Genomic DNA, 27718 nt, shown 5'->3' on the forward strand with positions numbered 1-27718 from the left:
GAGGGGGAAGAGGAGGAGGAAGGAGAAAGAGAAGAAGAGGAGGAGGAAGAGGAGAAAGGAGGAGGAAGGAGAAAGAGGAGAAGGAGAAGAAGGAGGAGGAGAGAGGAGGGGAGGAGGAGGAGGAGGAGGAGGAGGAGGAGGAGGAGGAGGAGGAGGAGGAGGAGGAGGAGGAGGAGGAGGAGGAGGAGGAGGAGATGATGCTTCAGTGGACTATGGATTCCTCACTGGTTTAGTTTTATTTATGCAATTTCTATTCCACGGATCAGGTTCTGCTTAAGCAGAGACTGGACTACCATTTATCAGGAATACTGTAATCTAGTCATTGAATTTCTGCATTGTGAAAGGGTTGAAGTAAATGATTGTTAAATCCATTTTCATCCCTGTGTTCTCCCAGAAATAAAGGGAGGAGAGGTCAAAGATGACAAAAAAAAAAAAATCCTGGCTCATTTTAAGCTTATTTGTAGCTCTGTAAATCAGTTTATCTCCACCTCAACAACTTTAACAAGTGTTAAGTTCAACTTCCAGAATTAATGACCTGCTGGGGAATTCTGAGAGTTGAAGTCCACGCATCTGGAAAGTCGCTGAGCTTGAGAGAAACAGCTGCTTCAAATACAGTGACATGTCAGGAACGAACTAGAGGATGTATGTGGCTACCTCTAAGTTTATCCTTCCATGGTTAAAGAAACTGTTCTTACTAAATTCAGGTACGAACCGGCAAAAGGTTCAGCCACTCATACTGTGCCTCACCAGGAAAGAGGTTGTAGATGGCCAAACGGTACTCCTCAGCCATTCGGATAGTGAACACCTGCCCATGGAAGTGGACAGCGTGGATGTCCTCAATGCCACCTGCGTTCAGCAGGTACCACCTGACCCGTTGATGTAGACCCATCACAAGGCCTGGCAACGTGTCTCTCACATGTCCATTGATAGCTGAGAAAATAGAACGAAGAACAGTTCAAATATAATTCAGCCCCGTCTTAATTAGCAACTTAGAGTCTTAAGTACAATTGAAGAATACTATTGCTAAATTTGCAAATGATACAACAGTGGTGGGACTCATCTCCAGGCGGTGGGGGGGAGAAGTCTGCCTACCGAGATGAGGTGGACCAGTTGCTTTCATGGTGTAGAGACAATAAGTTGGTCCTCAACACTAATAAGACCAAGGAGCTTATAATGGGCTACAGAAGGAACAGATCAGACATCCAGCCCTTGCTTATCGATGGACTGAGTGGAGCAAGTGGCCAGTTTTAAGTTTCTGGGTCAGAGGTGGTATTCAGCAGGTTCTGACCAATTCTGGAGAACCAGTAATGGAAATTTTGAGTAGTTCAGAGAACCGGCAAATGGAGACCTCTGACTGGAGATTTTGCAGTATCCTTCCCCTGCCACCCCCACCAAGCCACGCTCACGGAACCGGTAGTAAAAAATGTTGAATCCCACCACTGTTCTGGGTGTTACCCTAAAAGAGGACCTGACCTGGGGTGCTCACATTGCAGCCCTGATCAAAAGGACCCAGCAAAGATTATACTACCTGAGACTTCTCAGAAAACAAAACTGAATGAAAAACTGCTGGTGACCTTCTCCCGCTGCACCACAGAGAGTATCTTAACTTACTGCACCTGTGTAGGGTTTGCCAGTTGCACAACGGCAGATAGGACAGCACTCCAGGGGGTGAACGTCATTGCCCAGAGGATCATTGGTTGCCCTCTCCCCTCTTTGGAAGAGCTTTATAGCTCCCACTGCCTTAAGAAAGTTCAAACCATTCTCAAAGATCCATCTCCCCACTTTTTTTTAACTATTACCATCTGGCAGATGGTACAGGATAATAAAAACAAGGACAAATAGGCTGAAAAACAGCTTTTATCCCAGGGCAGTAACTCTATTGAATGGTGTTTGATTTTGTTGTACGAAGTACAATGACAATAAAGTAAACTAAACCAAACTAAATTTTATGAAAATTCACTGCAGTAACATAGTTGTTGAATGAATCTGGTTTCTCCATCAGCTTTGCTTGTCTGAAGGTCGCAAAAGGGGATCACATGAGCCAGGGACACTGCAACTGTCATAAATACGAGCCTCTGGCAAGTGTCTGAATGTTGGTCATGTGACCTTAGGGATGCTGCTACGATCGTAAGTGTGAAAAAGGTCATGAGTCACTTTTCTTCAGAGCTATTATACCTTTGAATGAACTGCTGTAAATCAAGGATTACCTGTATTTTGGAGGTTAGTTATGTTCTGACCTAGGCTTCACCAAAATCACGAAGCAGATTCCTCGTCCCAACAAAACCCTTTTTTATTAGGCTAATGTGAATTCCTCTCATTCATATCCAGCAAAGTCCTGGCAAACAGTCTTTCAAGGGTGAATTGCAACCACAGACCTAATCAGTCTGGAAGATTTGCAGGCCGATAGCTTCCAAGTGCAACACTTGTACAAAGAAATACTTGGCAAGGAGTCTCTGAGAGTCACAAACAAATCACACTAATTAAATGAAGTAATTGTCTCCTGCAAACACCACTTCCCTTTCTCTCCTCTTTTATTCCCTATGGAGGCGCCATTCACTCTCCACCTGTGGCTTTACTCCCCAGTCGACCCTTGTTCCTTAGCTTTCCTTTCTCCTGGCAGCTCTGCGCATGTGCACATTGGGAACAGGCCTCCAGCTGTTCCTCTGCCCCACTGATCTCCAACTCCGAAGGCAGCTGATAACTGTCAGAAGGCCCTGGCCCCATCTCTGCCTCTGATGCAGAGCCCTCTTCAGAGCATCCCCCAGACTCTGGGACTGTCCCATGATCCTCCCCAACCTCTTCACTGTCCGAGTCTGCCACCAGCTCCACTGGCCACTGGTGGACCACAACAAGTTGGGAGTCTAGAAAGAGAAGCAGGAGAGAACAGAGATGGAAGGAAGGTCCTTACCGTAGAAGGTGTGGTTGCTTTTAAGGACAGGATCATCCATCTGGATTCGGCAAGGAGACGGGCAGTTCCTTTCAAAGTTCTCAGCAAAATACCAACTCTTCGTTTCATCAAAGATGGTGAAGAGTAAGGAGAACTCTTGAATAGACAATTGTCTGGTGTGTGTGGTGCGGAGAACCCCAGCCTGGCAAATAATCAGAGGTCCAATAAGCCCGGAATGCAAGTCTTTTTCCTGAAACAGAAGAGGGAGGAAGAGAAGCAGAAAAAAAGAATAATATTGCTTTAGAACTGTCTTATTATTTTTTTAAAAAAAATTCATTCAGAACATCCCAGGGAATGCTTACAGGAGTGTGTTTGTTTATCATTAGAAATGCATTAAAACACCCTTGAAATTGTCTTTTTATTATTTGCTTTGAATGTTAATATATTTGGCTTTAATGCTGGCTTTACAATTCACAGTTGTAACTGTATAATTTACAACAGAGATATAATGTGCTTAACTAACACAAGGCTATTTTAATTTCTGTCGAAAGAGCTGGCTTAGTTAATAACCCACCGTTTATATTATAAACCACCATTTTATTATAATCCAAACAGTTGCATCATAAATCGCTTTATTATTATATTAGTTGTTATTTTATTACAAACCAGCGTATATGTACACTGGCCATACATCCTTTTATTGTAAAGGACAGTCCTTTGGAATTTATATATTTTTCGAAAATGCACTTTTCTCCCTTATTTGGGTCATTTATCTGGAAAGCAAAATTTAAATTTGACAGAAGCCTTCCTAACTTATTTTGCACATCATTTTTTTTTTAAAGAATTCATCCGAACAGAGATTGTGGTGCTCAATCTGTACAAATTCCTGATCTGATTTTTCAGGTTGCTGTATCCCTAAACCAGAGGTGGGTATTCAGCCAGTTCTGACCAGTTCTGGAGAACCGGTAGCGGACATTTTGAGTAGTTCGGAGAACCGGCCAATCCCACCTCTGATTGGCCTCGCCCCCATCTATTCCCTGCCTCCTGAGTCCCACCTGATTGGCTGGGTCTTCTTTGGTTGCCCTGCACAGGAGAACAGAGCTGGAAAGCAGGTTAGTGGGGTGGGGAGGGAATGGGGATTTTGCAGTAACTTTCCTCTGCCACGCCCACCAAGCCACGCCCACAGAAACAGTAGTACATTTTTTTGAATCCCACCACTGCCCTAAACATCTGATATTGGTAACCCCAGTAGTAAATAAGAATTCGCCATTTACCAAGTTAACACTGGAAAAGTAGGCCCATGCTTTGCAGTCGAATTCACTGGTACTAGGAGCCATTTCAGGCAACACCTTGAGGGAGTACTGGCGAACCTGGTTAGGCTGAACAGCCTCTGGTCTCTCGTATTCTCTATCTTCCTGACTGCCTTCATATGGCAGTAAGTTAGAATGGAAAGAATAAGGTCGGGAAGCCATGTTCTTGAAAGTCACCTAATATGAGGGAGAAATACGCGAAGTAGAATTAGGAGAAGGGTGAAGAACGCACAGACTTTGAGCTATGGGAGATCCTAAACCTTCCTTCTTTATTCTAGGAGCCATGGTGGCGCAGTGGTCAGAATGTGGTATTGCAGGCTAACTCGCTGCTCACTGTCAGTAGTTTGATCCTGATCAGTTCAAGGTCAACTCAGCCTTCCATCCTTCTAAGGTTGGTAAAAAGAGGACCCAAATTGTTGGGGGCAAAATGCTGGCTCTGTAAATTGTTTAGAGCGGGCTGTAAAAAAGTACTATGAAGTGGTATATAAGTCTAAGTGGCTATTGCTGTTTTCTAGATCCTTGGAAATCTTAATGGTGAAAACTATCAACAAAAGCCACTTGAAGCACGGTTGGTCTTTACCTTTAGGAAGCCATTAGAAACAGAATTTTCCCAGAAGTTTTTTGGTGACCATAATGTCCAGAATGATTGTAACTGTAGCTGTGTTTTGAATGATTTATTGATTATTGTTTTAATTTAAGCTATGGGTGTTTTATTTTTATTACTGCAGAGCCTTAGGATTGTGGTGAGTGGAAACAAGCAAATAAAACCAAGGAGGTGTGATTTATTTAGAACCTTCAAAGAGCTGGTTTCATTTATCGTATTTTGGATGTGAGTTACACACCAGACGAGCAGAACAAACCAACCCTCGGGTTCCGACATTGCTCGCACAAAAAAAACCTGTTATGTCTACGTTGGCTGGTTCACCTTTAGAGAAAGAAGAAAAAGAGAACAAGGAATTAGAGCCATCTTTTATCCCACAACTTATCCTGAGGTGGTCAGATAATGATCCAATATTTTCATCTTAGAACTGCTGTGATTTTCACCTTGACAGTCTCAAAATGGCTGAGTTGGAGATTGCAAAGAAGATAGGCTAGAGACTTCAATGTGGCAAACATAGATGAGGGATTTAAATGACAAAATATTCCTTTTTTATAAATAAATAAAAAGTCCACTTTAATTATCGGAGATTTGACCCGCTAATATTTTCCACCCACAGATCTATATCTCACCACAATTGTATCTTCAACCTGTCCACGGATGAATGGTCCCAGAATACCCAAATGTTCATCTAGCTCTCCACGGACTATCTGTCGTGTAAAACTGCTGTCAAAATATTCTTGGAAAACAACTTTCTTATAACTTCTAGAGAGCTTTCTCCAGTTGGTCCTCGGATCACTGCGCATAGAACACAAGCAATTGACGTGATGAAATAAAACCTTTTATTTGTATCTAGAGCTAGATGGGCTAAAATTGCATGTAATCTGTAATATTTCTCCATCCTTTCTCTCTTGTTAGTCTTGTTAGTCCCACATCCCAACTCACTGCAATGAGTTCTTCTTATGCTTTCTGGAAGTATGTTTTAGTTATGCTGCTTGGTTAATTACAGCTCTTGGCTAGCATTGAGCAAACTGTCTTTTCTCAAATCTTTGGTGAATGTTTCTATTTACAAAACATGGCAGCGGTTCTACGGTTCTGAACCACAGCAATAGTTCAATGGCAAAGAGTATAAAATGAGTATTGAACTCCACCCATGAATTCAGTCATAACTGTTATTTCGGACTCTGTTCTCTTTCGACAATCAAGTGGCAATATTGCTCTAACAAAAACATTTCCTGACAGTGAGAACAATTAATCAGTGGAATGGCTTGCCTCCAGAAAGTGAGTGCCTCCAACACTGGAGGTTTTTAAGAAGGGTCTGGATTACAATTTGTCTGAAATGGTATAGGGCCGTGATGGCAAACCACGCATGCCACAGGTGGCTTACAGAGCCATTTGTGCGGACATGCAAGCCCCACCCAAACTTACCTGCACTGCACATGCGCGTGCCTCCCAGCTGATTTTTGACCCATTGAGGCCTTTTTCGCCCTCTCAGAGGCTCAAAGGAAACTTCTGCAGCCTTTGGAGGCTGAAAAACGGGCCCATTTTTCCGTCTCCAAAGGCTACAGAGGCTTCCCTCAAGCCTCTGGGAGACCGAAAAAGGCCTCAAGCGGCTGAAAATCAGCTGGGAGGTACGCGCATGTGTGTTGCAGGTAAGGGGGTGGCATGGGGGGGGAATGGCACGCACATGCACAGGGGGCGTGGGGCGGGGCACACACTGCTTTCTGGGTGCTGCCACGCGAGTGCATGCGCAATTTTCAGCACAGGAGCCCAAAAAGGTTAGCCATCAATGGTATAGGGTTTCCTGCTTAAACAGGAGGCTGACCTCCAAGATCTCTTCCAACTCTGTTATTCTGTTATTTAAATAATATTAATATTGACTTTGAACTAACAAATAAAAACAGGGTTTTAATTTAGCCACAGAGCCCACTGAATGACCTGAGTAATTTGGGCAAAGGGATGGGAAAAACTTACCTGTCTCTCAGATATGGGGAGGGAATAGAGCCACCGTAATCCCATGTCACCTCAACTGCAGCAATGTAATATGGACGGATTTTCCCAGTGAACATCCGGGGATCTTGTTCATCTTCATAGATATCGAACTCCTCCTTGGACTCCTCTGCATTGCTATATTCATCATAGTCGAATTTCTCTTTCATAGGTCTTGAGAAGTTTTCTCCCGCTGGTGGGTTGACATCTAAGGAGGTTCTGGAGACCTTCACATGAAACTCGGCCCCCGAATCTTTGCTGAGTGGGATTCCCACTTCTTCCTTTCCTTTGAATACTGCTGATTCATCTTTTAAGCTGGGAGTTTCGCTTTGTTCATCATTAAACCCATTCATTTCTTTGGAGCTATTGATGTCCTTCAACAGCTGCCCTTGAACGCTCTGGTTGGATGATGGAAGCTCTTGAGAAAACCTATCGTTTGCTGATGGAGTTTGTTGCAGCAAGATTTTCGCCTCCTCTCTCTTAATAGTAGCTTTCAAAGATTCGTTTCTTAATGTTTGTTCTTGATCTCCATTAGGCTTCCTTAAGTGTGACTGCAAAAGAGTTTCTGGTCCAGCTTGTCTCATAATTGGTGCATCTTTGGGAGAGCTAAATGGGCCAGATGTGCGTGCTGGTTCTGTGTTTTTCAGAGAAAGTAAGTTGATTTCTGAAATATTTCCTTCTGCAAAAACATTTGAAGTCAGCCCTTGCTTTGTTTCCATATTATGGTCTCTTGTTTCTGTCATAACATGATGAGGAGTCGCAGTGGTATTGAATACATTGTTTATTGCAGGGGATAAGCTTAGATTATATTGGATGATGTTCCATAGAGAAGAATATGAAGCTGTGGTTCTTTCATCATTTGTTATCGGATGATCTCCTTTAGCTCTACCTGTTAAGGGAGGTCCTGTTATAAAAGACTCAGTCTTATCGCTTGTCTTGAGGAAGCTGAGCAATGGCTGAACTCTTTCATCGCTCTCTCTAGAAGTTTTAGCTTTGGAATCTGTTCTAGCAGCTATTTCATCCAACAGGACTTCCTGGGATTTTGCAGACCTCTCTCTCAAGTGCCTCCTACAACCATGGGAATGCTGTTGACAGGCCATTGACTTTGTCCCATATGTTGTCATTTCTGGGCTCTCTTGGTTTGGTTTTGACTGGTTCTTTTCTGGGTTAGAACTTATATTCTTCCCCAGGCCAGCTGGCTGTGATGGAGAGGTTCCTTCTAGGTGTAAAATATCTCCTTTCCCAGATAAATTTACCTGGGGAATCCTTAAAATTGACCTATTTTGCGTAACGTTTTGCTCCACAAATACATTCAGGACTCTATGGGAATTTGTAACACTGGTCTTACTGGATGCAGCTTTGAATTTGGGCAAAGATTCTTTTCCTGAGAGATGCTTATCTTGGTTTGTTTCTTGAAAATCTCCTGGGAGTGGCAAGCTATCTCTTCCAGTGTTAGTAGAAGAGAGATTTATAGAGAATCTGTCATAGTCATTTTCAATATCATTATCATGGAGAGACCTGTCCATAATATCAATCCATTTATCTGAACTCATCGCCTCCTCTCTCTTTGGAACTAAGGGATTTTGTCCCTTCAAAAGATTTGGCAATCCAACCGTTCGATTTATCTTGAGCTCCATAATCTTCTTGCTCTCATTACCCTGCGGAGTCTTCCTCAGAGGTTTTGCATTGATTGCTTCATTGTGGGGCACTGTATGAATATCATTGTTACCAAGAGAAAGAAGTTCACTTACAGATGTAGAGTTTCCGGGACCATTAGTTGGCCTATGAATTCCTGCGTCAAGAGCTTTTCTATCTAGATTGGCTGAACTTGCTAACGAAAGGTTATTATGAAGTGATATTTCCTGTGCGAGTGGTGAGTTTTCTGAAGGAGAACGTTCTTCAAAACTTTGCTTCGGTAGAGGTTGTTCTTCAATGGAGAAAGCATCCATGGGCAACATGTCAAACAAGGGTTCATCCAAGGTTAAGGGTTCCCCAGGAGAGATGAGGGGGTCAGTGGAATTCTTGTTGTGGTTTTTTTTGAGAAGATGGTTAGATTGCTCAAGGCACTTCATCCTTCCATCTTCTGAAAGTGAGGTAGCATTTGGGCATTGTTGGAGATGTCTACTTGTCTTGGAGAAACCTCTTGCCTGTAGGGTATTGGCTTCACCGATATAATCTGATGGAATGCCTTCATCATAGTAATCTTCATAGTCCTTGCCAACGTGCTCTTCTTCGTGACATACGAAAATACTTAACTTAGCTCTCATACCTTGTTTTCGAAAATTAGGATTCAAGCATCCCAGCATCCATTTGCCTGTCTCAGAGAAAAGGAAAAACCAAAGACTTAAACAACATACACATTATATCAGAGATGCATTATCTAGGACCTGGTATCTGACTTAGTATGATCTGGAAACCGTGACGAAACCTTCAAAGGTTATTACCAAATTGTTGCAACTGGAGAAAAGGTTTAAGTCAGGGAGTATGACCTCTGATATGCCAGTCAGAAACCAAGAATGGCCTTCAGCCCTCAAACAGGGGTGCACCTGTCAAATTTCTAGCAACACAAGAAATAAAGATTCATAATGAATCTCATTGGTCAATCTTTTTGTTGTCAAGGAGGTAAGAGCATTATGAAAATGGAATAGTGAGCCCATTAAAGTGATTCTGAGAACTATTTAAATCCCTTTGTCATTGAATGCAAACTAGCTTGTTTTTTTGTCTATCTCAGACTGAATTGAAATGTCCATCATTTCATCATTAATAACATTTTCAATTACTCCCATTTTTTCCCCAATTCTAAAATCAGCCCTAAAGATCTCCTTATTTTGTATCGCTCAGCATTGGTTGCACTTTCTGCTAGCTATAACTCTTAACTGTCGGATTTTAGGAAATATCTAAAAGTTGGGCTACTTTCTTTCCAGGAGAAGTTTTTTTTAACTGTGTCCTCTTTTATATCTGGGATTTGGATGAAGGGACTTAATGATATTATTGGTTTATAACTGGTACATTTTCACCCCGAGTATCAAGAGGACACCTGTTGGATTCCAATTTGTAGCAACATCTTCCCTGTTGTCAACAATCAGGGAAGGTGGGAATTCTAGTTCATCAACCCCTGAAGGCACCAGGTTTTTCAAAGAACAATGGACGTCAACCTTACCTGGATTGTCCATGGACATGATAACCGTCTCTCCAGTGAAGGGGTAGATTGCCAGGACCTCCTCAGAGACAGTGTTGTGCTTAAAAGTGTTTCCGGAGAAGAAGACAGAGATGATCTCGCTCTGGGCACCCACGTTTAGGACATACCAATAGACCACCTGGTTCTGGCAGAGTTTCATTTGAAGATTATTAAAGACATACCCATTGATACCTGGAAGAAGAGTGAGGGAAAAAATACTAATGATGAAGCCCAAAGAATTTCGATACTCGGTAGCATCCTAAAGCAGGATTTCCAACCCCCAGTCTGTGAACCAGCCCTGGGCCACGGTATGCCAGAAACAGGGCTGTGCAAACAAGCCAAGCTCCATCTGGGGATGCAGGCCGTTGTGGTTCGCCGGCAGCCACTGCAGACGGCAGCGGAATCAGACAGTGGGAGAGAATGGGGACCAGTCTGGGAGTCTGGAGAGGACCCAGATGAGAGTCCCGCTTCCAATGCGGAGATGGGGCCAGGACCATCTTGGAGTGGGGTGCTGACTCCGGTGCCACAGGAGTCTGGCAGCAGCGAGGCCAAGGAACAAGGGGAGCCTGTTCCCAGTGTGCATGTGTGCAGAGCTGCTAGAAGGTGAGAGCAGCTGAAGCAGAAGGGGCGACTCGGGAGTAAGGCTTGGAGGTGATTGCCCCTCCCCTAAGGTATAAAGGAAAGGCAAAGGTAGAGAAACCTTTGCAGGAAGCAAAGTCATTCACTCTATTTGGATTAATCCTTGAAGCTCTATGTGGACTTTGTACTTCAGTTGGTTTTTTACAATTAATTTGGCATTTTAGTTGTTGGCAGCAATTCAAAGGAGATAAAGGTGGGTGCTTATCTCGAGGGACTGTTTGGGACTCATTACGAGCTGGGAATGCAGATAATTCCCAGCCTTGAAATGAAACAAGAGTTTGGACTAAGTGTGTGCTTAATTACGGTCACAGGAAGCCTTGGTCAGAACACAGACAGCATGTGAAACTATGCCCGCTCTGGTCCCTGGAAAAAACTCTCTCCATGGAACCAGTTCCTGGTGCCCAAAAGGTTGGGGCCGCTGCCCTTGGGGAATTGATCCAAGATATGTGGAAAAACCATGTCATCAAAGGCTGGACTACAATCTCATTACATCCATCCAGCACGACCTCTGCGAAGTCCAGATGCATCTAAAGAAGTGGGTCTAGATCCGGGGAAAGCTCATCTGATTATTGATCATGATTATCAGCATAATTACCATGTTATATCTCATCTTTTCCCAATGAAGTTGAGGTGGGTTATACAGAATACATCCAAGAAGCTCCTTCAGAACATGAATAGAATAGAATAGAATAGAATAGAATAGAATAGAATAGAATAGAATAGAATAGAATAGAATAGAACAGAACAGAATAGAATAGAATAGAATAGAATAGAATAGAATAGAATAGAATAGAAATATTTATTGGCCAAGTGTGATTGGACATACAAGGAATTTGTCTTGGTGTAAATACTCTCAGTATACATAAAAAGAAAAGATACATTCATCAAGAGTCAAAAATCATAAAGTATGACACTTAATGATAGTCATAGGGTACAATAAGCAATCAAGTAGCATTATTAGATCTTCCACAACAGCTTCAGCTATGTGTAAGAAAGGCACACGTAACATCTTAACTTCCTTTCACTGTTCTTCATGCCACCTTTTTAAAAAATCTGGAGCTACTCACTGTACATGACGTTGGATGCATAGAATTCAGGGTCTTGAGGCTTAATGTTGGCTGCATCGGAACAATATCGCTTGACATTCTCTGACAAGTACCAGCTCCAATTTTCATTAAAGACAGAAAACAGCACAAATCTCGCTTCATCGGCAATCATCTGAAGGGATGACAAAAGTAGGGGATTAGTGGGTCAGAATTTGGGTGAGGGAACTAGAGATTAAGATACTGGACCAGGAAAGACCAATGATCCAAAAATGTATTTGCTGATCGTAAGATTGCCACTATCTTTCAAAATGATAACAGGGATGTCTCTGCTCTTTGAATAATGCCAGGCTATGGATCAAATGTTTCTAGAGAATTAGTTGCTGGTAAAACTGTATTTTCTTCTCCCCAAAATTGACCTCATTGAAGGACCAATAACCTTGGGAACAATCCTCTTTGCAACCGAAAGAACAGTAGTTCTAAGGGACGTATCTTACTTTACCATTGTTGATAGTCAAGTGGCATCAGGTGATCAAAACATATTGGATGTGGGGCTCACTCTGGAGAGATTGAGAGATTTTAGTAGATGCAAAAGATCACAGCTTTACTGTTGTGAAGCATCACCATGCTGATTATATTTATTCGCTACTCTTATGAAATATTCCCCACCTCATTTCCAGTTCTATTCTAGGTATAGTTTGGAAGTGAAATGGGCCTATTATCCAGTCTGCAAAGCCTGCAGAGGCTTTTTTCAAGCTTCTGGGAGGCTGAAAAAGGCCTCAAACTGGCTGAAAATCAGCTGTGAGGCACAGTGCAGGTAAGGGGGTGGCAGCAGCAGGGGAATTGTGTGTGCATGTGCAGGGGCCATGGAAGAGCATGCACATTTTCTTCTGCTGGCAGGAGCCCAAAATGTTTAGCCACCACTGATCTGATTCAACCCCCAGCTCAAGGAGGAGAGTCTCTTCCAAATATTAGCCTCTACCCAGGATCGAACTCACAGCCTCCTGATTATAAGGTGAGAGCTCCACTTCTAGGCCACCAGAGCTGGGCTCAGGCCACTGGATCATGTGGAATAGGTAGGCTGTCTTTGATAATCATAAAATCACCCGGTGAACCTCCATGACTGAATCCCAATCCAATCCTTTAGCCGTTACACCAACCTTGGAAACCTGGCGAAAATGTAGCACCAGATACCCTGCTTATAAGATGCTTAAACATCTGGAAAAAAAGCTACAACATTTACTTGAAGTAACCCCACGTGGATGGGACCAAGATCTACATCTTAACCCTTGAGGGCTTCCAATTCTCAATTCTCGAGAGAAGCATTATCAAACCTACTACATCCAGTCATAATGTGTGGTGAACACCCCAGTTGTTTCTGTTATCAACAAACCTGATTGCCTCTCAGATCCATGCTTTCTTTGAAACAGATCAGGAGGGGTCCAATAAGCCCAGATGCTAAGTCTTTAGCCGGTTTGATTGAGCTGTAATAGTAGCGAGTCAGGCAACTGGGATCAGATCTGGTCGGCCCATCCTCTGGCATTATCTTCCACCTGTACGTGAACACCTGTTTGGGTCGTATCGGTACCACCTTCATATTCTGATCTAGGAAGAAACAAACCACAGAATCATACGGTTTAATTTCCTACTGGTTTGCTGCAGCTACGTTTGTTGCACAACTAAGGCACGGTGGCCTGGACAAGACACTATGCCAAGGGTCTTCAAACTTGGCAAGTGTAAGACTTGTGGACTTCAACTCCCAGAATTCCTGAGCTAACATGACTGGAGGAGGAATTCTGGGAGTTGAAGTCCACAAGTCTTAAAAGCTGTCAAGTTTGAAGATCCCCTGCACTATGCTAAGCCACAAATTATGGCTTTAGAAAGCCCACTGGAATGTATCATACCAAAATAAAACTTTAAACACTCTCATATTAGGTGATAAGGTATATATGCACATACAGCATCTGAGATAGGCAGCTATAGAAGTTCAACAAATAAATTTGCTCCCATAGCCTTCTACAATTCCACAAGAGGGCAGCAATGGTTTTTAGAAAGCTAGATAGTAATTTTGTTCATAAGCAGACACACAGAGAAAGAAAGAAAGAAAGAAAGAAAGAAAGAAAGAAAGAAAGAAAGAAAGAAAGAAAGAAAGAAAGAAAGAAAGAAAGAAACAAACAAACAGACAGAGAAAACAAAACGTGTGGAAGACAGATTTTATCCCCTTAGGACAGAACAAATGGGGGAAATGGTTTGATTGGAAGAGAGCAGAGCTACTTTCTGCAAAAAACACTCTGGAATGAAGAAAAGGGCAAAAAAAATGAATTTTAATGAAAATCTGTCCTTATTCCAAGAATCATACTATAGGTAGTCCTCGACTTACGACCACAATGGGAGCCAAATATTTCTGTGGTTAAGTGAGACATTTGTTAAGTGAGACCTGCTACATTTAACAACCTTTCTTGGCACAGTTGTTAAATGAACCATTGCAGTTGTTAGGTTAGTCACATGCTTGTTAAGTGCATCTGGCTTCCCCCATCGACTTCGCTTGTCAAAAGGTCGCAGCAGGGGACCCCATGATCCCCAGGGACTCTGCAACCGTCATAAATACGAGCCAATTATCAAGCACCTGAATTTTGGTCGCATTATCATGAGGATGTTGCGAAGGTCATAAGTCACATTTCCCAGTACCGTTGCAACTTTGAACGGTCGCTGAATGTTATAAGTCGAGGACTATCCATAGACTTTAAAACTCATCACAAACTAAATGAGGCTGGTCTAATCTGCAGTTTCAAGCTTGATATTCAAATAAACGCATTCCTAATTTTTGAAAGAAACAAAACTAGTTTGAAAACTGGGGTCAGCTCTGATTGGAAGCAGCAGATACGAACCAGAAGAGGCACTATTCCTGTTTTCTCCTTCTTTTAGCAGACAGAATAGATGATGTAACATTAAGCAAATAATGTTGGCCTCTTAGATTAGCTGCAGATGCTCAATTTATCATCATCATCTTCATTTAATCACCCTATAATCCCTTCTGGGGTGGAGTCTGAGCAACTGAATGGAGCTAGCAGAGTGTTTTACTGGCCGGATGCTCTTCCTGCTGCCAATGCAGAGTTTTGTTCAGCAGATATGTTCTCAGTGTGGCCAGAGAGAGAAATATCTGCCTCTACCTAGGATCAAACTCACAGCCTCCTGAGGCGAGAGCTCCACCTCTAAACCACTGTACCATTCCCTACGCTTCATTTATCATGGTGTTTGATTGAACTCAGAATACAATCTTCAGACCAGCTTTGAAGGCTCAGCCTGATCTGCAAACCAGCTTGGCTTGTTTGACTCCTCCCTCCCTCACCCTACTTTCAGATTACATGTGAATGCAGCACGAGAATCGTCCCCACCGCCCTTCCACAGCCACTTCCCAAGTGATTCCCCCCTTCCAACCGTCTTACGTCGGAGACTTCCGATAGGATGGAATGAAGTGACATTGGTGATTCCGTGAGGATAAATGTTGTATGGCCGGCTGGCCAAATTCTTAAACACAATCTGAAACGAGACAGTTTGATATTCCATTCAGTCTTTGCAGCATTCCAGATGTGGAACAATAAAAGGTAAAGTAAAGGTTCCCCTTGTTCTAGTCATTTCTGGCTCTAGGGGGCGGTGATCATCTCCGTTACAAAGCCAAAGAGCCAGCGCTGTCTGAAGACATCTCCGTGGTCATGTGGCCAGCATGACTAAATGCCGAAGGTGCATAGAATGCTGTCACCTTCCCACCAAAGTGGTCACTATTTTTCTACTTGCATATTTTACCTGCTTTTGAACTGCTAGATAGTGTTCTGACCTACACCCTTTTTCAACAAATCAAACACAATCCAAAGGGAACAGAAACCTTGTAATGCTTCTGCAAAAATAATTAGCTGTGATAAGCACAAGCCTTGCTAAACTGTGCGAGACTTGCCAAAAGATAACAGACAAGAAATAATTTGCAAAATAAGAATCTTCAAATGCAAACTCAGGATACTGGAATGTCCACGAGGCTGGAGTTTCAAAACGTCTTTGCCTTCTGCAAAGTACATTCCTTTCACAGCTGGCTTTTATCTTCTTGAAGAAGGGGCTCCCGAATCATCTAACAAAGGTGCTGAACTTTCTGTTTTTTCTTTGAAGACATTTTGCTTCTTATCCAAGAAGCTTCTTCAGTTCTGACTGGATAGCGGGGAATTTGAGGATTTATACTCCTTGCAGACAGCTGGTCATTTGCATTCTTCTGCATCTCAAACTGAAGTGCAAATGGTTCCTGTAGTCTGCAATTTTTTCTGTGGTCTGCAATTTTCCACTCCCCAACCAGCCAGTCAGAGCTGAAGAAGCTTCTTGGATGAGAAGCAAAACGTCTTCAAAGAAAAAAACAGAAAGTTCAATGACCTGGATGACTTTGGGACAACGAATGACCTGGATGACTGAAAATCTCCATAGATTTCTTTGCATTTGTAAGCAGACATGGGCCTACAATGTGCATATATGAATGCTTGTTGGAAAGAAAGAGAAAGAGATCATGGTTGAACCTAGTCAACTGGTCGACTGAGAATCTCCATAGATAGTTACATTTTTAACAAATGAATGTGAACACACCACCTTTCATTAAAAATTTTTTCTCAGACTTCAGAATCATCTTCATTACCAGAGTTTCCCCCAAAATAAGACCCTGTCTTATATATTTTTTGCTACCAAAAAAGGCACCAGGTCTTATTTTGGGGGGATATCACCCACTGACTAACCTCACTTGCGTGCGTCACCCCTGGACTCCTTTTCGCTGTCAGGGGCCTTCAGGATCTTCTTCTTCTGCAGCCTTCTTTCCTGAAGGCCTCTGGAGCTGAGAACACAGCGCTGGATCAATCCAGAGCTTTGTTCTCGGCTCCAGAGGCCTTCAGGAAAGCCTTGCCAGCCTTGCTGGCTGCAGATCAAATGGGCCGGCAAGGCAGTTGTCGGGGTGTGTGAGGCCTGGCTACAACTGTCCAAAGGTAAATAGTAGGGCAGGTCCACCACCTCTCCATCCTCACTCTAGCTTAATTTGTACCCGTGCACTCTGGAGTGGGCAGGATCTTAATTAGGGCTTATTTTGGAGGGGGTAGGGCTTATATTAGGTGCACGTGTAAAAATCAAGCTAGGACTTACTTTCAGGGTAGGTCATATTTTGGGGGAAACAGGGTAAATTGAGTGAATTTCTTAAGGAGCTGACCTCCTTCTATTCAAACTTTCATGGATTCTTGAAAACAGCTTGCTCGGTTGGTTTGCTTGTTTATTTATGCAATGCAATTATTGATCAATTACTCATTTCCTTCAAACTTGATAGAGTTTACAGTCAATGAAACCAATCAATTTACTGCTAATTAACTCAGGCAGACCTGGTGCGGTCAATATCAAGATTGATATGCTCTATTGGGTGGGGAAATGAGATGCTTTAATGAATTGGTGGGAAAAAGCAGAACATTGGTGTAAAAAGTCTTTGATCCAACTGACTAAAAAAATGTGGGTAGATCAAACCTTTGGTGAACACATTTTTTATTGATTCAGATTACTGAATGGGCATTGTTCCAGCATCCTATTCACTCTTATAATGTTTAGTATCCTGTGCTATTTTAATGTTTTAGCCTCTTAATGAAGAGGTATTGCTTTGAAATGCGTAGGAACTTAGTCATAGCAAAGTCTTTGTGGTGTCAATTTGCCTCCTTTTTCATCTGTTTAATAGGATATACAAGTAGTCCTCAGGACTACAACTGAACCCAAAATTGATGTTGTTAAGTGAGTTCTGCCCCATTTTACGACTTTTCTTGCCATTTTTGTTAAGCGGATCATTGAGGTTCTTAAATTAGTAACACAGTCATTAAGTGAATCTGGTTTCCACATTGACTTTGCTTGTCAGAAGGTTGCAAACGGGGCCCCAGGATACTCCAACCATCATAAATGTCAATCCCTTGTCAAGCATTTGTAAATCACGTGATCATGGCGATGTTGCAATGGTCATAAATAGCTTTTTTCAGTGCCATTGTAACTTTGAAGGGTCACTAAATGAACTCTTGTAAGTCAAAGACTACCTGTGTTTCTACTCTTGGCTCTCAACTTTCATGAATATCCCTGTGAGGTTGTATGCACGAGAGGTCCAAAATGATTCTTTGGAATCAATTTCAAAGGATGCCCAAGTCAACTTAATGGTTAAAGACCACTGATAATCCTCAAATGTTTTCCACCCCAAAGATAATTATTCATTAATTTTATTTATTAGCCCTAGGGCCATATCAAAGTCCCAGAAACAAATTATTTCTCAAATTTGATAAAAGCCATTTAAAATGGAATTGGATAAAATACAATTTAAAATGAAATTGGAATAAACTACAGTCTAAAAGGAAATTGGAATAAAATGCAATAGTTTAAGATTTAGATAAAATATGATGAAATTAGATTTTGGTGTCATCCCTACAATCTACCCCAATCAGTCCCACATATGCAGATCAAAGAATAACTAAATGAACTGAACATTTCTGATAGAATTCATTAAATTTTTTAACAGATAACAGATAATCAGAGTTGGAAGGGACCTTGTAGGTCATCTAGTCCAAACCCTTGCCCAAGCAGGAGACCCTACACCATTTGTGACTGATGGGAGTCCAATCTTTTCTTGAAAGTCTCAAGTGATAGCGCTCCCATAATTCCCAAAGACAACTTCTGTTCCATGGGTTGATTGTTTTCACTATCAGAAAATTCCTCCTTATTTCCAGGTTGAATGTCTCCTGGTTCAGTTTCCATCCATTATTCCTTGTCTGGCCTTTGGGTGCTTTAGAAAATAGCTTGACCCCTTCCTCCTCTCTGTGGCAGCCCCTCCAATATTGGAGCCCTGCTATCCTGTCTCCCCTGGTCCTTCTCTTTGCTAGACTAGCCATGCCCAGTTCCTGCAGCTGTTCTTCATATGTTTTAGTCTCCAGTCCCCTAATCATCCTGGTTGATAAGGAAACTACACAAGGATCCTTCTGTAGTTTTGATCGTGGAGCCTTGGCTGCTCACCAAAGACTGTCTACTAGACAATGGAAGAGCCCAACCTTCTGAAGTCATGGATATTCCATCAACTGGAGGCTTCCAAGAAAAGATTGGACAGTCCTTGATCTGGAATGATCTGAGGGTTCCTTTCAAGATCCCATCCATTCCAAGCCCAGGGTTCCATGGTCATTCAAGAGCCAAAGGATTCCCAGACTGAGCCAAGAGGACATGTCTACATGGCACCAATATTTCTCTATTGCGCATCTAATCAACTTACAACAAACTCGTCACCAACTTCTCCTTGCAGGACTGGTCCCAGGAGGCCCAAATGATCTGCTTTGGGTGCCTTTCGCTTGTTGAAAGCCCCATCCTCGTATTCCACAAACATTGCTTTCTTGTACTTGGACCCGATCCTCTGGGGGCCACTTTCCAGAGATTTGCTATAAGTGCTGCGGAGGAGAAGAGAACACCAGGGGTAGAACGCAAGAGAATGTTAGGTCGGTAATGGTTTCACAATTCCCTAATTAATCAAATGCCTATTTATCGATTATTTATAGCATCGTTGAAATGCTAAGGTGTTTAAATGAAATGTTTCGTATATTGCTTGCGTTGCTCCCAGACCATAATTTTCCAATTTGGTGTTTTCCATCCTGCTGTAACCTGATCCCTCCTCCTAAAGTCATCGTGTTAGATTAAAGAATTAGCACTTCCTTTTCCACTTCTTTTCACAGAAGCAGCAAAGTCTCTCATGCAGGGGTGTCAAACTCAATTTAATTGAGGGACGCATTAGAGTTGTGTTTGATCCAGTGGTGGGATTCAAAATTGTTTACTACAGATTCTGTGGGCGTGGCTTAGTGGGCATGGCAGGAGAAGGATACTGAAAAATCTCCATTTCCACCCCACTCCAGGGGAAGGATATTGTAAAATCCCCATTCCATCCCACTCTTGGGGGAAGGTTACCGCCGGTTCTCCGAACTATTCAAAGTTTCTGGTACTGGTTCTCCAGAACTGGTGAGAACCTGCTAAACACCACCTCTTACTGTCCATTTACCATCCACCTGTGGCTTTACTCCCAAACCGACCCTTGTTCCTTAACTCTTCCCTTCTTCTGGCAGCTCTGTGCATGCACTCACTGGGAACAGGCTCCAGCTGTTTTCTGCCCCACTGATCTCCAACTCCAAAGGGAGCGGATAACTGTCGGACGGCCCTGGCCCCCTCTCTGCCTCCGATGCAGACCCTCATCAGAGTCTTCCCCAAACTCCAGGACTGGCTCATGTTCTTCCCCAACCGCCTTATTGTCCAAATCTGCTGCCAGCTCTGCCGGCTGCTGGCGGGCAACAACAAGACTTTCCTTATGAATTAAAGGAATTTCTAGCAGATCCTATAACTATCAGGAAGGAAACGGGACTCTTGCAAAAGTTAACCCAAGAAAGATAGAAGTCTGACAAAGATTTATTCCATCTTAGTTATGCTAGGTATAAGTTGAGTTGCAGAATTACAATAGTTCTTTAAAGAGTATACTTTACTATTGATAAAAAGTCTTCCTTGTTTCTGAGTTTGCCCTTCACAAAAGGCTTGATAGAAACATCATAACTGCTTGAGGTGATTTACCTGTCCAGGTGAGTGGGCTTCACTGGGGCGTAGTCCCAATCACCTTCCTCCGCAGCAATATAATGCGTCCAAATCTGAGGTAGTCTTTTGGCCCGAGAACGCCCAACAATCCTTGGTGAAAATTCATCCAAGTCTATCACTGTGCTTTCCATATCCTCTTCCTCATATTCATCATAATAGTCCTCACTTGATGACGGCTCTGCTTGCCTCAGCTTCTTCTCAATAAGTTCTGGACAAACTTCCACTTGGATTAAGGCTTCCATGCCAGCTGAAAGTCAACAATAAACCAGATGTTAGCCAAGTTTCACTTTCTTTTTGTTGGAAGCAAGGTTTAGTGCAGTGATGGCACACCTATGTTTATGTTAAATGGAAAATGATAGAGTCTCGTTCTGTATCTTTGACACCATCTATCATCATCTTCTTTTAAAGACCCCATAATCCCTTGTGGAGTAGAGTCTGGTTAACTGAATGGGGCTGAGTGTTTACTGACCGGATGCCCTTCCTGTTGCTAATGTAGAGGTTTTTTCCCCCAGCAGATATATTCTCATTGTGCCCAGAGAGAGAAATATCTGCCTCTACCTAGGATCAAACTCACTGTTGTGGTTTGCCGGTAGCCAGTGAGGTCGGCAGAGGTATCGGACAGTGAGGACAAAAAGGGACCAGTCAGGAAGTCTGGAGAGGATTCAGACAAGGGTCCTGCGTCCGATGCAGAGATGCGGCCAGGACCATCTAGGAGTGGGGTGCTGCCTTCAGAGCCTTAGGAAACTGGCAACAGTGAAGCAGAGGACCCCGGGGAGCCTGTTCCCAGTGTGCATGTGCACAGGGCTGCTAGAAGGTGAGAGTAGCTGAAGCAGGAGTGACTCAGGAGTAAGGCTGGGAGGTGATTGCCCCTCCCCTAAGGGATAAAAGTCAGACCTCAATGACGAAGAGCTTTGCAGGAAGCAAAGCAGTTCAGTAATCTCCAAGTCCATCTTGAAGCTCTGTACTCTGGTCGTTTTTTTCCGAGTTTTTGGGTTGGTTTATGTTAAGCCTTAATTGGAAATCTGTTTGTTGGCAAGTATTCTACAGCAGGGGTTGCCAACCACCAGGGACCACCAAGCTCATCATTTTAAATCCCATGGACCAGAGACCCTGGGAAAATCCCCCAAAAAGTCTGCAGGAAAATTCCCCATCTGGTTTTCCTACCAATTGATCATTCATTATTTGGGATTGCACTGTTTCCAGCTCTGTTCTCGGGAGAGAGAGAGAGAGAGAGAGAAAGAGAGAGAGAGAAAGAGAGAGAGACTTTTGGCTTCATGCAAGGAAAGCAGTAGAAGCAGCAGTTTTCTTTCTCTCCCCCCAGATCTGCCAGAAATGAGTCTTTGTGAGACTTGTTGCACTGGCACAGCCTCTTGGGGTAGGATGCCTTGCAGGGTCCCAAAGACTGTGCGTGTCGCATTAAAATAGGTTTTGATTTAAATTCAATTTGTGTTTTGTTAAGTTTGACGAAGCCTGGGTCAGAACACTCACAACCTCCTGATTGTGAGGTGAGAGCTCCACCCCTAGGCCACTGTGCCGCTCTGATGCCATCAATCATGTTGTTTAATTTCTTAAAACAGGTACCTCGCTGATGTGATGGAATCTGGCAGAACATCCGAAATGTGCCGTTGGTTCTGGGTGTTGTCTCAGCTGTGAGGAAAATGGCGGGGGAGATATCCAGAGTGGCAAGGCGATGTTCTCTCACCAGAAAACTGTGACCCTCAAAAAGTATGGAGTGAACTTCAGGCTGGCTGCCCAGGCTAATGACATACCAATAGACAGGCCTCTTCTCACACAGCCTGAGATCTGCAGGTAAAGAAAAGAACAACGTTTTGGGTGAGATGCTTAGTAATACTCAAGGCAACGTGCAGGAGTGCAAGCTTCCAACTTCGTATTTTCAAACCAAGCAAGGAATCCAAATTCAAATTAGCACTCAAAACTTGCCCTTCACAGTATTATGCCCTGCAATTTGCTAATAATAAGGATGATTAATGGTGATATAAATATATTGGGAATCAATGCATTTGCTCCTAGAAATAGTGTGACAAAATGCATTATATTAGGGCAAATGGAAAATGCATGCGTTGGTAGAAATGTAAACGAATGTGAATACTTAGAGCAAAACTTGCAAAATAAATGTTCAAGAGTGATAAACGAAGACGGACAGTCACAAAAAATGAAGAACGGAAAGCATCTTTGGAAGAGTTGTGTTTTCTTATTATTTTATTCATTCATTTTATTTCTAGTTCATTCAGTTGATTGTTATTAAGTGACATGATCCGAATGGTTCTTTGAGCAATCCCAGAGATGACTTCCAGTTATATCAGACAGACAAAGACCAAAAAATTCTTCAAGTTGTGAGAAATAGAAATATTCCATGTTTGATCAATCTACTCTATCTATCTATATCTACCTACCTACCTACCTACCTACCTACCTTATCTATCTATCTATCTATCTATCTATCTATCTATCTATCTATCTATCTATCTATCTATCATCCATCACATATATATGGCCTATCTCCAATGTCATGTATTGGCTAACATGGTTTATCAAATGTTCTGTCCTTTTTGCCAGACTCTTACCAGGCAGAGAAGAATGACTGAACCCATTGATGGTATGAAACTGATGTTGAGTCAGCGGAGACTGTGAGTTTCCTCTGATGTGAGAAGGAGAATACCAGCTCTTGTCTGATGGAGGCATTGAAGAGGGAGAGAGAAGGATGCAAGTTATTGAGTTTAATTCAAGGAACTCCAAATTGTCAAGAAAAGAGCCCACCATTATCCACTGTTTCTGCCCTACAGGCCCATTTTAGGAAAATCAGAATTAGACCCCACGTTAAACCTTTTCAGGTAGAACTTATCACCAGTTTCCTACAGGGCAGGAGGAATTAGTTTTGGAAGACAAACAGACCTTGGCCATAAACCATGTAATTGGTATCCTGTTTTTCTGTCCAGTTCTGCACCCTTATATAGTGTAGAAGCCAGTCCTAAACTAAAATAAAAATGAAATAAGAATCCCCTTGGAATCTGCTAAATTAGATAGCACAGTATGCAAATAACCAAGAGATGCTATCTAGAACAGGGGTCTCAACCTTGACAACTTTAAGACTTGTGGACTTCAACTCCCACTTAATTCTGGGAGTTGAAGTCCACAAGTTTTAAAGTTGCCAAGGCTGGAGACTCCAATCTAGAATATTGGTTGGACATGAAGAATCGGGAACAAGCGAAGCCTAAATCCTACAGAAAGGTGTATTAACCGCTGATGACTTTATTCAATAGAATAAAAACACAAATACAGGGTGAGCATAAGCATATTCTTTTCTCTCCTTCCCCCTCATTCTTCTCTTACCTTCATCAAATACAGAAAACAGCAGCACAAATTCTTGTATTTTTCCCCTGGATTTCATACTCATCAAAGCTCCTGCAAAGGAGAAACGCTGTAGAACCATCAAAACAAAATGACACAAAGACTTTCCACAGATTTTTTTAAACCAAATGGCAATTTTCTAAACTGGGGCAAAACAGGAATCCTAAAAGATCTTAACTGTCTTCTACTACATCACCTAAAGGCTCATCCATGTTATACTCAGGTAGCTGGACTTTGGAAGGACTTACAAGTTCATGGAGTAGTTTTATTTCTCAGTCCTTACACACTCTATATTATGCTCTGTGCAATAATGATGTTTTCCCCTAATTTCACAGTGCTATCATAACTAAAATCATGCATGAGGTAATACATGGGATTAAACTGGAATGTTTCAGGAAAAAATGCTGTCTAAATGCCAGGTGTTATGGTAGGAGGATATTTGGAATGTCATACAAAGGATTATCTTGCTTTTCCAGAAAGAAAACAAGATTTTTGAAGTGCCCACATTGGGTTTGCAAGTGAATCTGGTATGAATATAGGGACTAAAAATGACTTGATGAATGCTAGCAGGTCCATGTGAATCTGAAGAAAGTCCGGAATATGGATAAGTAGTTCTCAAGATGTCCCAAAGGTGCTTTTTTAACCGTGACCTGGATGATTGAAAATCTTCAATAGACTCTCAAGAAGATGGTTTACTTCTAGAACCTGATCTCACCTGGCTTACAGACCAACAGTGGTCCAATCAATCCAGAATTAATATCCTTGACACTGTCCACGTGAGAGGAGTAGGCATAAGTTAAACAGTGTGTGTCCGATCCGGTTGGCCCTTGATCTTCTAAGATCTCCCACACATAGACATGGGTGTGACCAGGTTCCACAGCATCGTCTTCTTTCTCTAGCTGGCTGGTCAGATCTTCATAGCCTGCTCCTGAAAGCATATAAGAATAGAATTCTCTATTGGCTGAGGGTGATTGGACACACAAGGAATATGCCTTGGTGCAAATGCTCTCAGTGTACATAAAAGAAAAGATACATTCGTCAAGAGTCAAGAATCAGAAGGTACAGCACTTAATGGTAGTCATAAGGTACAATAAGCAATCCAATCATACTAGGAAACAGTCAATATAAATCATAAGGATACGAGCAGGGGTGGGATTCTACCAGTTCACACCTATTTGCTAGAACTGGTTGTTAACATTCTAAGCAGTTTGGAGAACCGGTTGTTAGAAGAAATTACTGGCCTAATCCTGTAAGGAAGGCAGGAAGGAAACATTCTGGTGTTGCTTACAGAAACTGCCTCTCCGTTAACCCTTATTCCATTCTTGGCAGGACTAGACTTCCTGTCTCAGGAATTTCTCTGGAGTTATTTTTCCCTCCTTTGCTGGTACTTTGTTTGTGTGGAGTGACCATTCAAAGTTACAATGGCACTGAAAAAAGTGACTTATGACCTTTTTTCACACTTACAACTGTTGCAGCATCCCCACAGTCACGAGAGGCCAGGCGAGGACATGCATGCCTCGATGTGAATGACATTGAGTTGGTCACACCCAGCCAATAACATGACCACCAAGCTACGCCCACCAAGCCACACCCACAGAACTGGTTGTTAAAAAATTTGAATCCCACCCCTGGATACAAGCAACAAAGTTACAGTCATACAGTTACAAGTGGGAGTGGATGGGTGATAAGGCGTGATGAGAAGATTAATAGTAGTAATAGTGCAGACTTTGTAAATAGTTGGACAGTGTTGAGGGAATTATTTGTTTAGCAGAGTGATGGCATCCGGGAACAAACTGTCTTTGTGTCTAGTTGTTCTGGTGTGCAGGGCTCTATAGCGTCATTTTGAAGGTAGGAGATGGAACAGTTTACGTCCAGGATGTGTGGGGTCTGTAGATATTTTCACAGCCCTCTTTTTGACTTGTGCAGTATACAGGTGCTCAATGGAAGGCAGGTTGGTAGCAATTGTTTTTTTCTGCAGTCCTAATTATTTGTTGGAGTCTGTGTCTGTCTTGTTGGGTTGCAGAACCAAACCAGACAGTTATAGAGGTGCAGATGACAGACGCAATAATTTCTCTGTAGAAGCACTGTCATCCATGCTTTACAGTCCTCTTTAAGTGGTTTATAGAATCAGCCTCTTGTCTCCAAACAAGCTGGGTCCTTATTTTACTGACCTTGGAAGGATGGAAGGTTGAGTCAACCTTGAGCCTGGTGGGATTCGAACTGCCAAACTGTTGGCAGCCGGCAGTCAGCAGAATTAGCCTGCAGTACTGCATTCTAACCCTTGCACCACCACGCCTCTAGCCAACAGTGGAAAGAATTTGAAGAGCATGCAGGAGGGACAATTGGGGTGTTGCTCTCACCTTCAGAAGCTTTCCAGTAAGATACACCTTTGGCATGGATATTGAAGGGACGGGAAGCCATATTCTTAAAGGTCACGATCACCTTGTCATAGATTTCGGCTTGGACGATGGGCCCCAAAAGACCTGATGAAAAGAAGAAAAATTGGTACAGGCTGAACTTCTGCTGATTGCAAAGGAAAGATGCAGAGCTGGAATTCAGCCAGTTCTGACCAGTTCTGGAGAACTGGTAGCAGACATTTTGAGTAGTTCGGAGAACCGGCAAACGCCACCTCTGACTGGCCCCCGCCAACCCCATCTATTCTCTGCCTCCCGAGTCCCAGCTGATTGGCTGGGTCTTCTTTAGTTGCCCTGCACAGGAGAACGGAGCTGGAAAGCAAGTAAGTGGGATGGAGAGGGAATGGAGATTTTACAGTATCCTTCCCTTGCCATGCCCACCAAGCTATGCCTACCAAGCCATGCCCACAGAAATAGTAGTAAAAAATTTTGAATGCCACCACTGGAAAGATGAGATGGGAATTGGGATCTAGATCTCTCCTCCATCCCCTCTGACACTGAGCAGGGAGAAATTCCAAGGATGGGTTTGGATTTCTTTGGGTGAAAGTGACCTGCTCTTTCATTATTTACAAATACTTGAAAACCTTTGATTCACACACCACTATTATAGGTTCACAGCTACTATTACATCATCATCTGCTGATTGAATTTCTTTTCCTGTGATAAATCTTCCTCAAGTACATATGTAGCTTGTTCTCATTTACAAACCTAGGTAAACAAGGCATACATGATTTTCCAGGCTTCTCTTGCTCTTTTAATTTCCTTATATTGGTAAGCAAATACGCATTATTAATGTAGAGGATTTGTTGTTTGTTATTTCATTGCTTTTAACGTGTGGCAACACATCGGTAAATACACCTGAAGCTAATGTAGCTGTTTCACTAACAATTATCAAGATGTTCGCCCCACCTCTTCCCAGTTAGTAAATAAAATAATGTATTTTGCACATGCAATTCTGCTTCCTGAATAGTCTTCTAAAAAGTTGCATGGACTCTGCATTATAGCAATCAAACAACTTAAGACATTTTTAAGTGCAGGAATAACTCCAGTAAGATTCCCCAATTGAGCTGAGAATCTTGTAAGCAAAAAAAAAAAAAAAAAAACAGACTCCCTAGCTTACCCATCCAAGCAGGTTTGGGTTTTACTTCTCTGAACGTAGAATCTGTATATTCCAAATAAATCGCCTTCTTATATGGAGGGCCTGGGGTGGAGGAAGACAATCTGAGAAATTAAAAAAGAGTTAGTCAAAGAAGAAAATTGAGACTAGGGTCTGCATTTCAAATCCTACATGGTTATGAGGAACAGATTAACAGTCACAGTGGAACGCCCCAAGTTTATTAATTTACAGATTAACAGAGTTGGAAGGGACCTTTTAGGTCATCTAGTCCAACCCAAGCAGGAGACCCTACACCATTTCTGACAAATGGCAGTCCAGTCTTTGCTTGAAGGCCTCCAGTGATGAAGCTCCCACAACTTCTGAAGGCAACTTCTGTTCCATTGCTTGATTGTTCTCACTGTCAGAAAATTTCTAGGTTGAATCTCTCCTTGATCAAGTTCCATCCATTATTCCTTGTCTGGCCTTTGGGTGCCTTGTTGTGTTCTTGCTTTGCTGAGAGTTAGCTTAAACTAAAACCAAATG

At 42.5% G+C, this 27718-nt stretch overlaps 1 protein-coding gene across 1 annotated transcript in view; it reads right to left on the bottom strand.

Annotated features, from left to right (window-relative positions):
• F8 (coagulation factor VIII) overlaps positions 1 to 27718 on the bottom strand; it is a 50926-nt gene that overhangs the window by 15003 nt on the left and 8205 nt on the right. The window contains exons 2-18 of the mRNA XM_026702991.2: positions 27200 to 27300; positions 26026 to 26148; positions 24381 to 24593; positions 23648 to 23719; positions 22882 to 22986; positions 21878 to 22099; positions 20276 to 20543; positions 18942 to 19113; positions 15091 to 15184; positions 13038 to 13249; positions 11669 to 11819; positions 9945 to 10154; positions 6770 to 9098; positions 5428 to 5593; positions 4162 to 4374; positions 2909 to 3137; positions 748 to 930 (exon numbers count right to left, since the gene is read on the bottom strand). Coding sequence (XP_026558776.1) covers positions 748 to 930; positions 2909 to 3137; positions 4162 to 4374; positions 5428 to 5593; positions 6770 to 9098; positions 9945 to 10154; positions 11669 to 11819; positions 13038 to 13249; positions 15091 to 15184; positions 18942 to 19113; positions 20276 to 20543; positions 21878 to 22099; positions 22882 to 22986; positions 23648 to 23719; positions 24381 to 24593; positions 26026 to 26148; positions 27200 to 27300 — 5063 coding nt within the window. The remainder of the gene's footprint in view (positions 1 to 747; positions 931 to 2908; positions 3138 to 4161; positions 4375 to 5427; positions 5594 to 6769; positions 9099 to 9944; positions 10155 to 11668; positions 11820 to 13037; positions 13250 to 15090; positions 15185 to 18941; positions 19114 to 20275; positions 20544 to 21877; positions 22100 to 22881; positions 22987 to 23647; positions 23720 to 24380; positions 24594 to 26025; positions 26149 to 27199; positions 27301 to 27718) is intronic.

The sequence above is a fragment of the Pseudonaja textilis genome, chromosome 12 (genome assembly GCF_049901715.1).
Source record: "Pseudonaja textilis isolate UNSWEBS1 chromosome 12, rPseTex1.2, whole genome shotgun sequence".
NCBI lineage: Eukaryota > Metazoa > Chordata > Lepidosauria > Squamata > Elapidae > Pseudonaja > Pseudonaja textilis.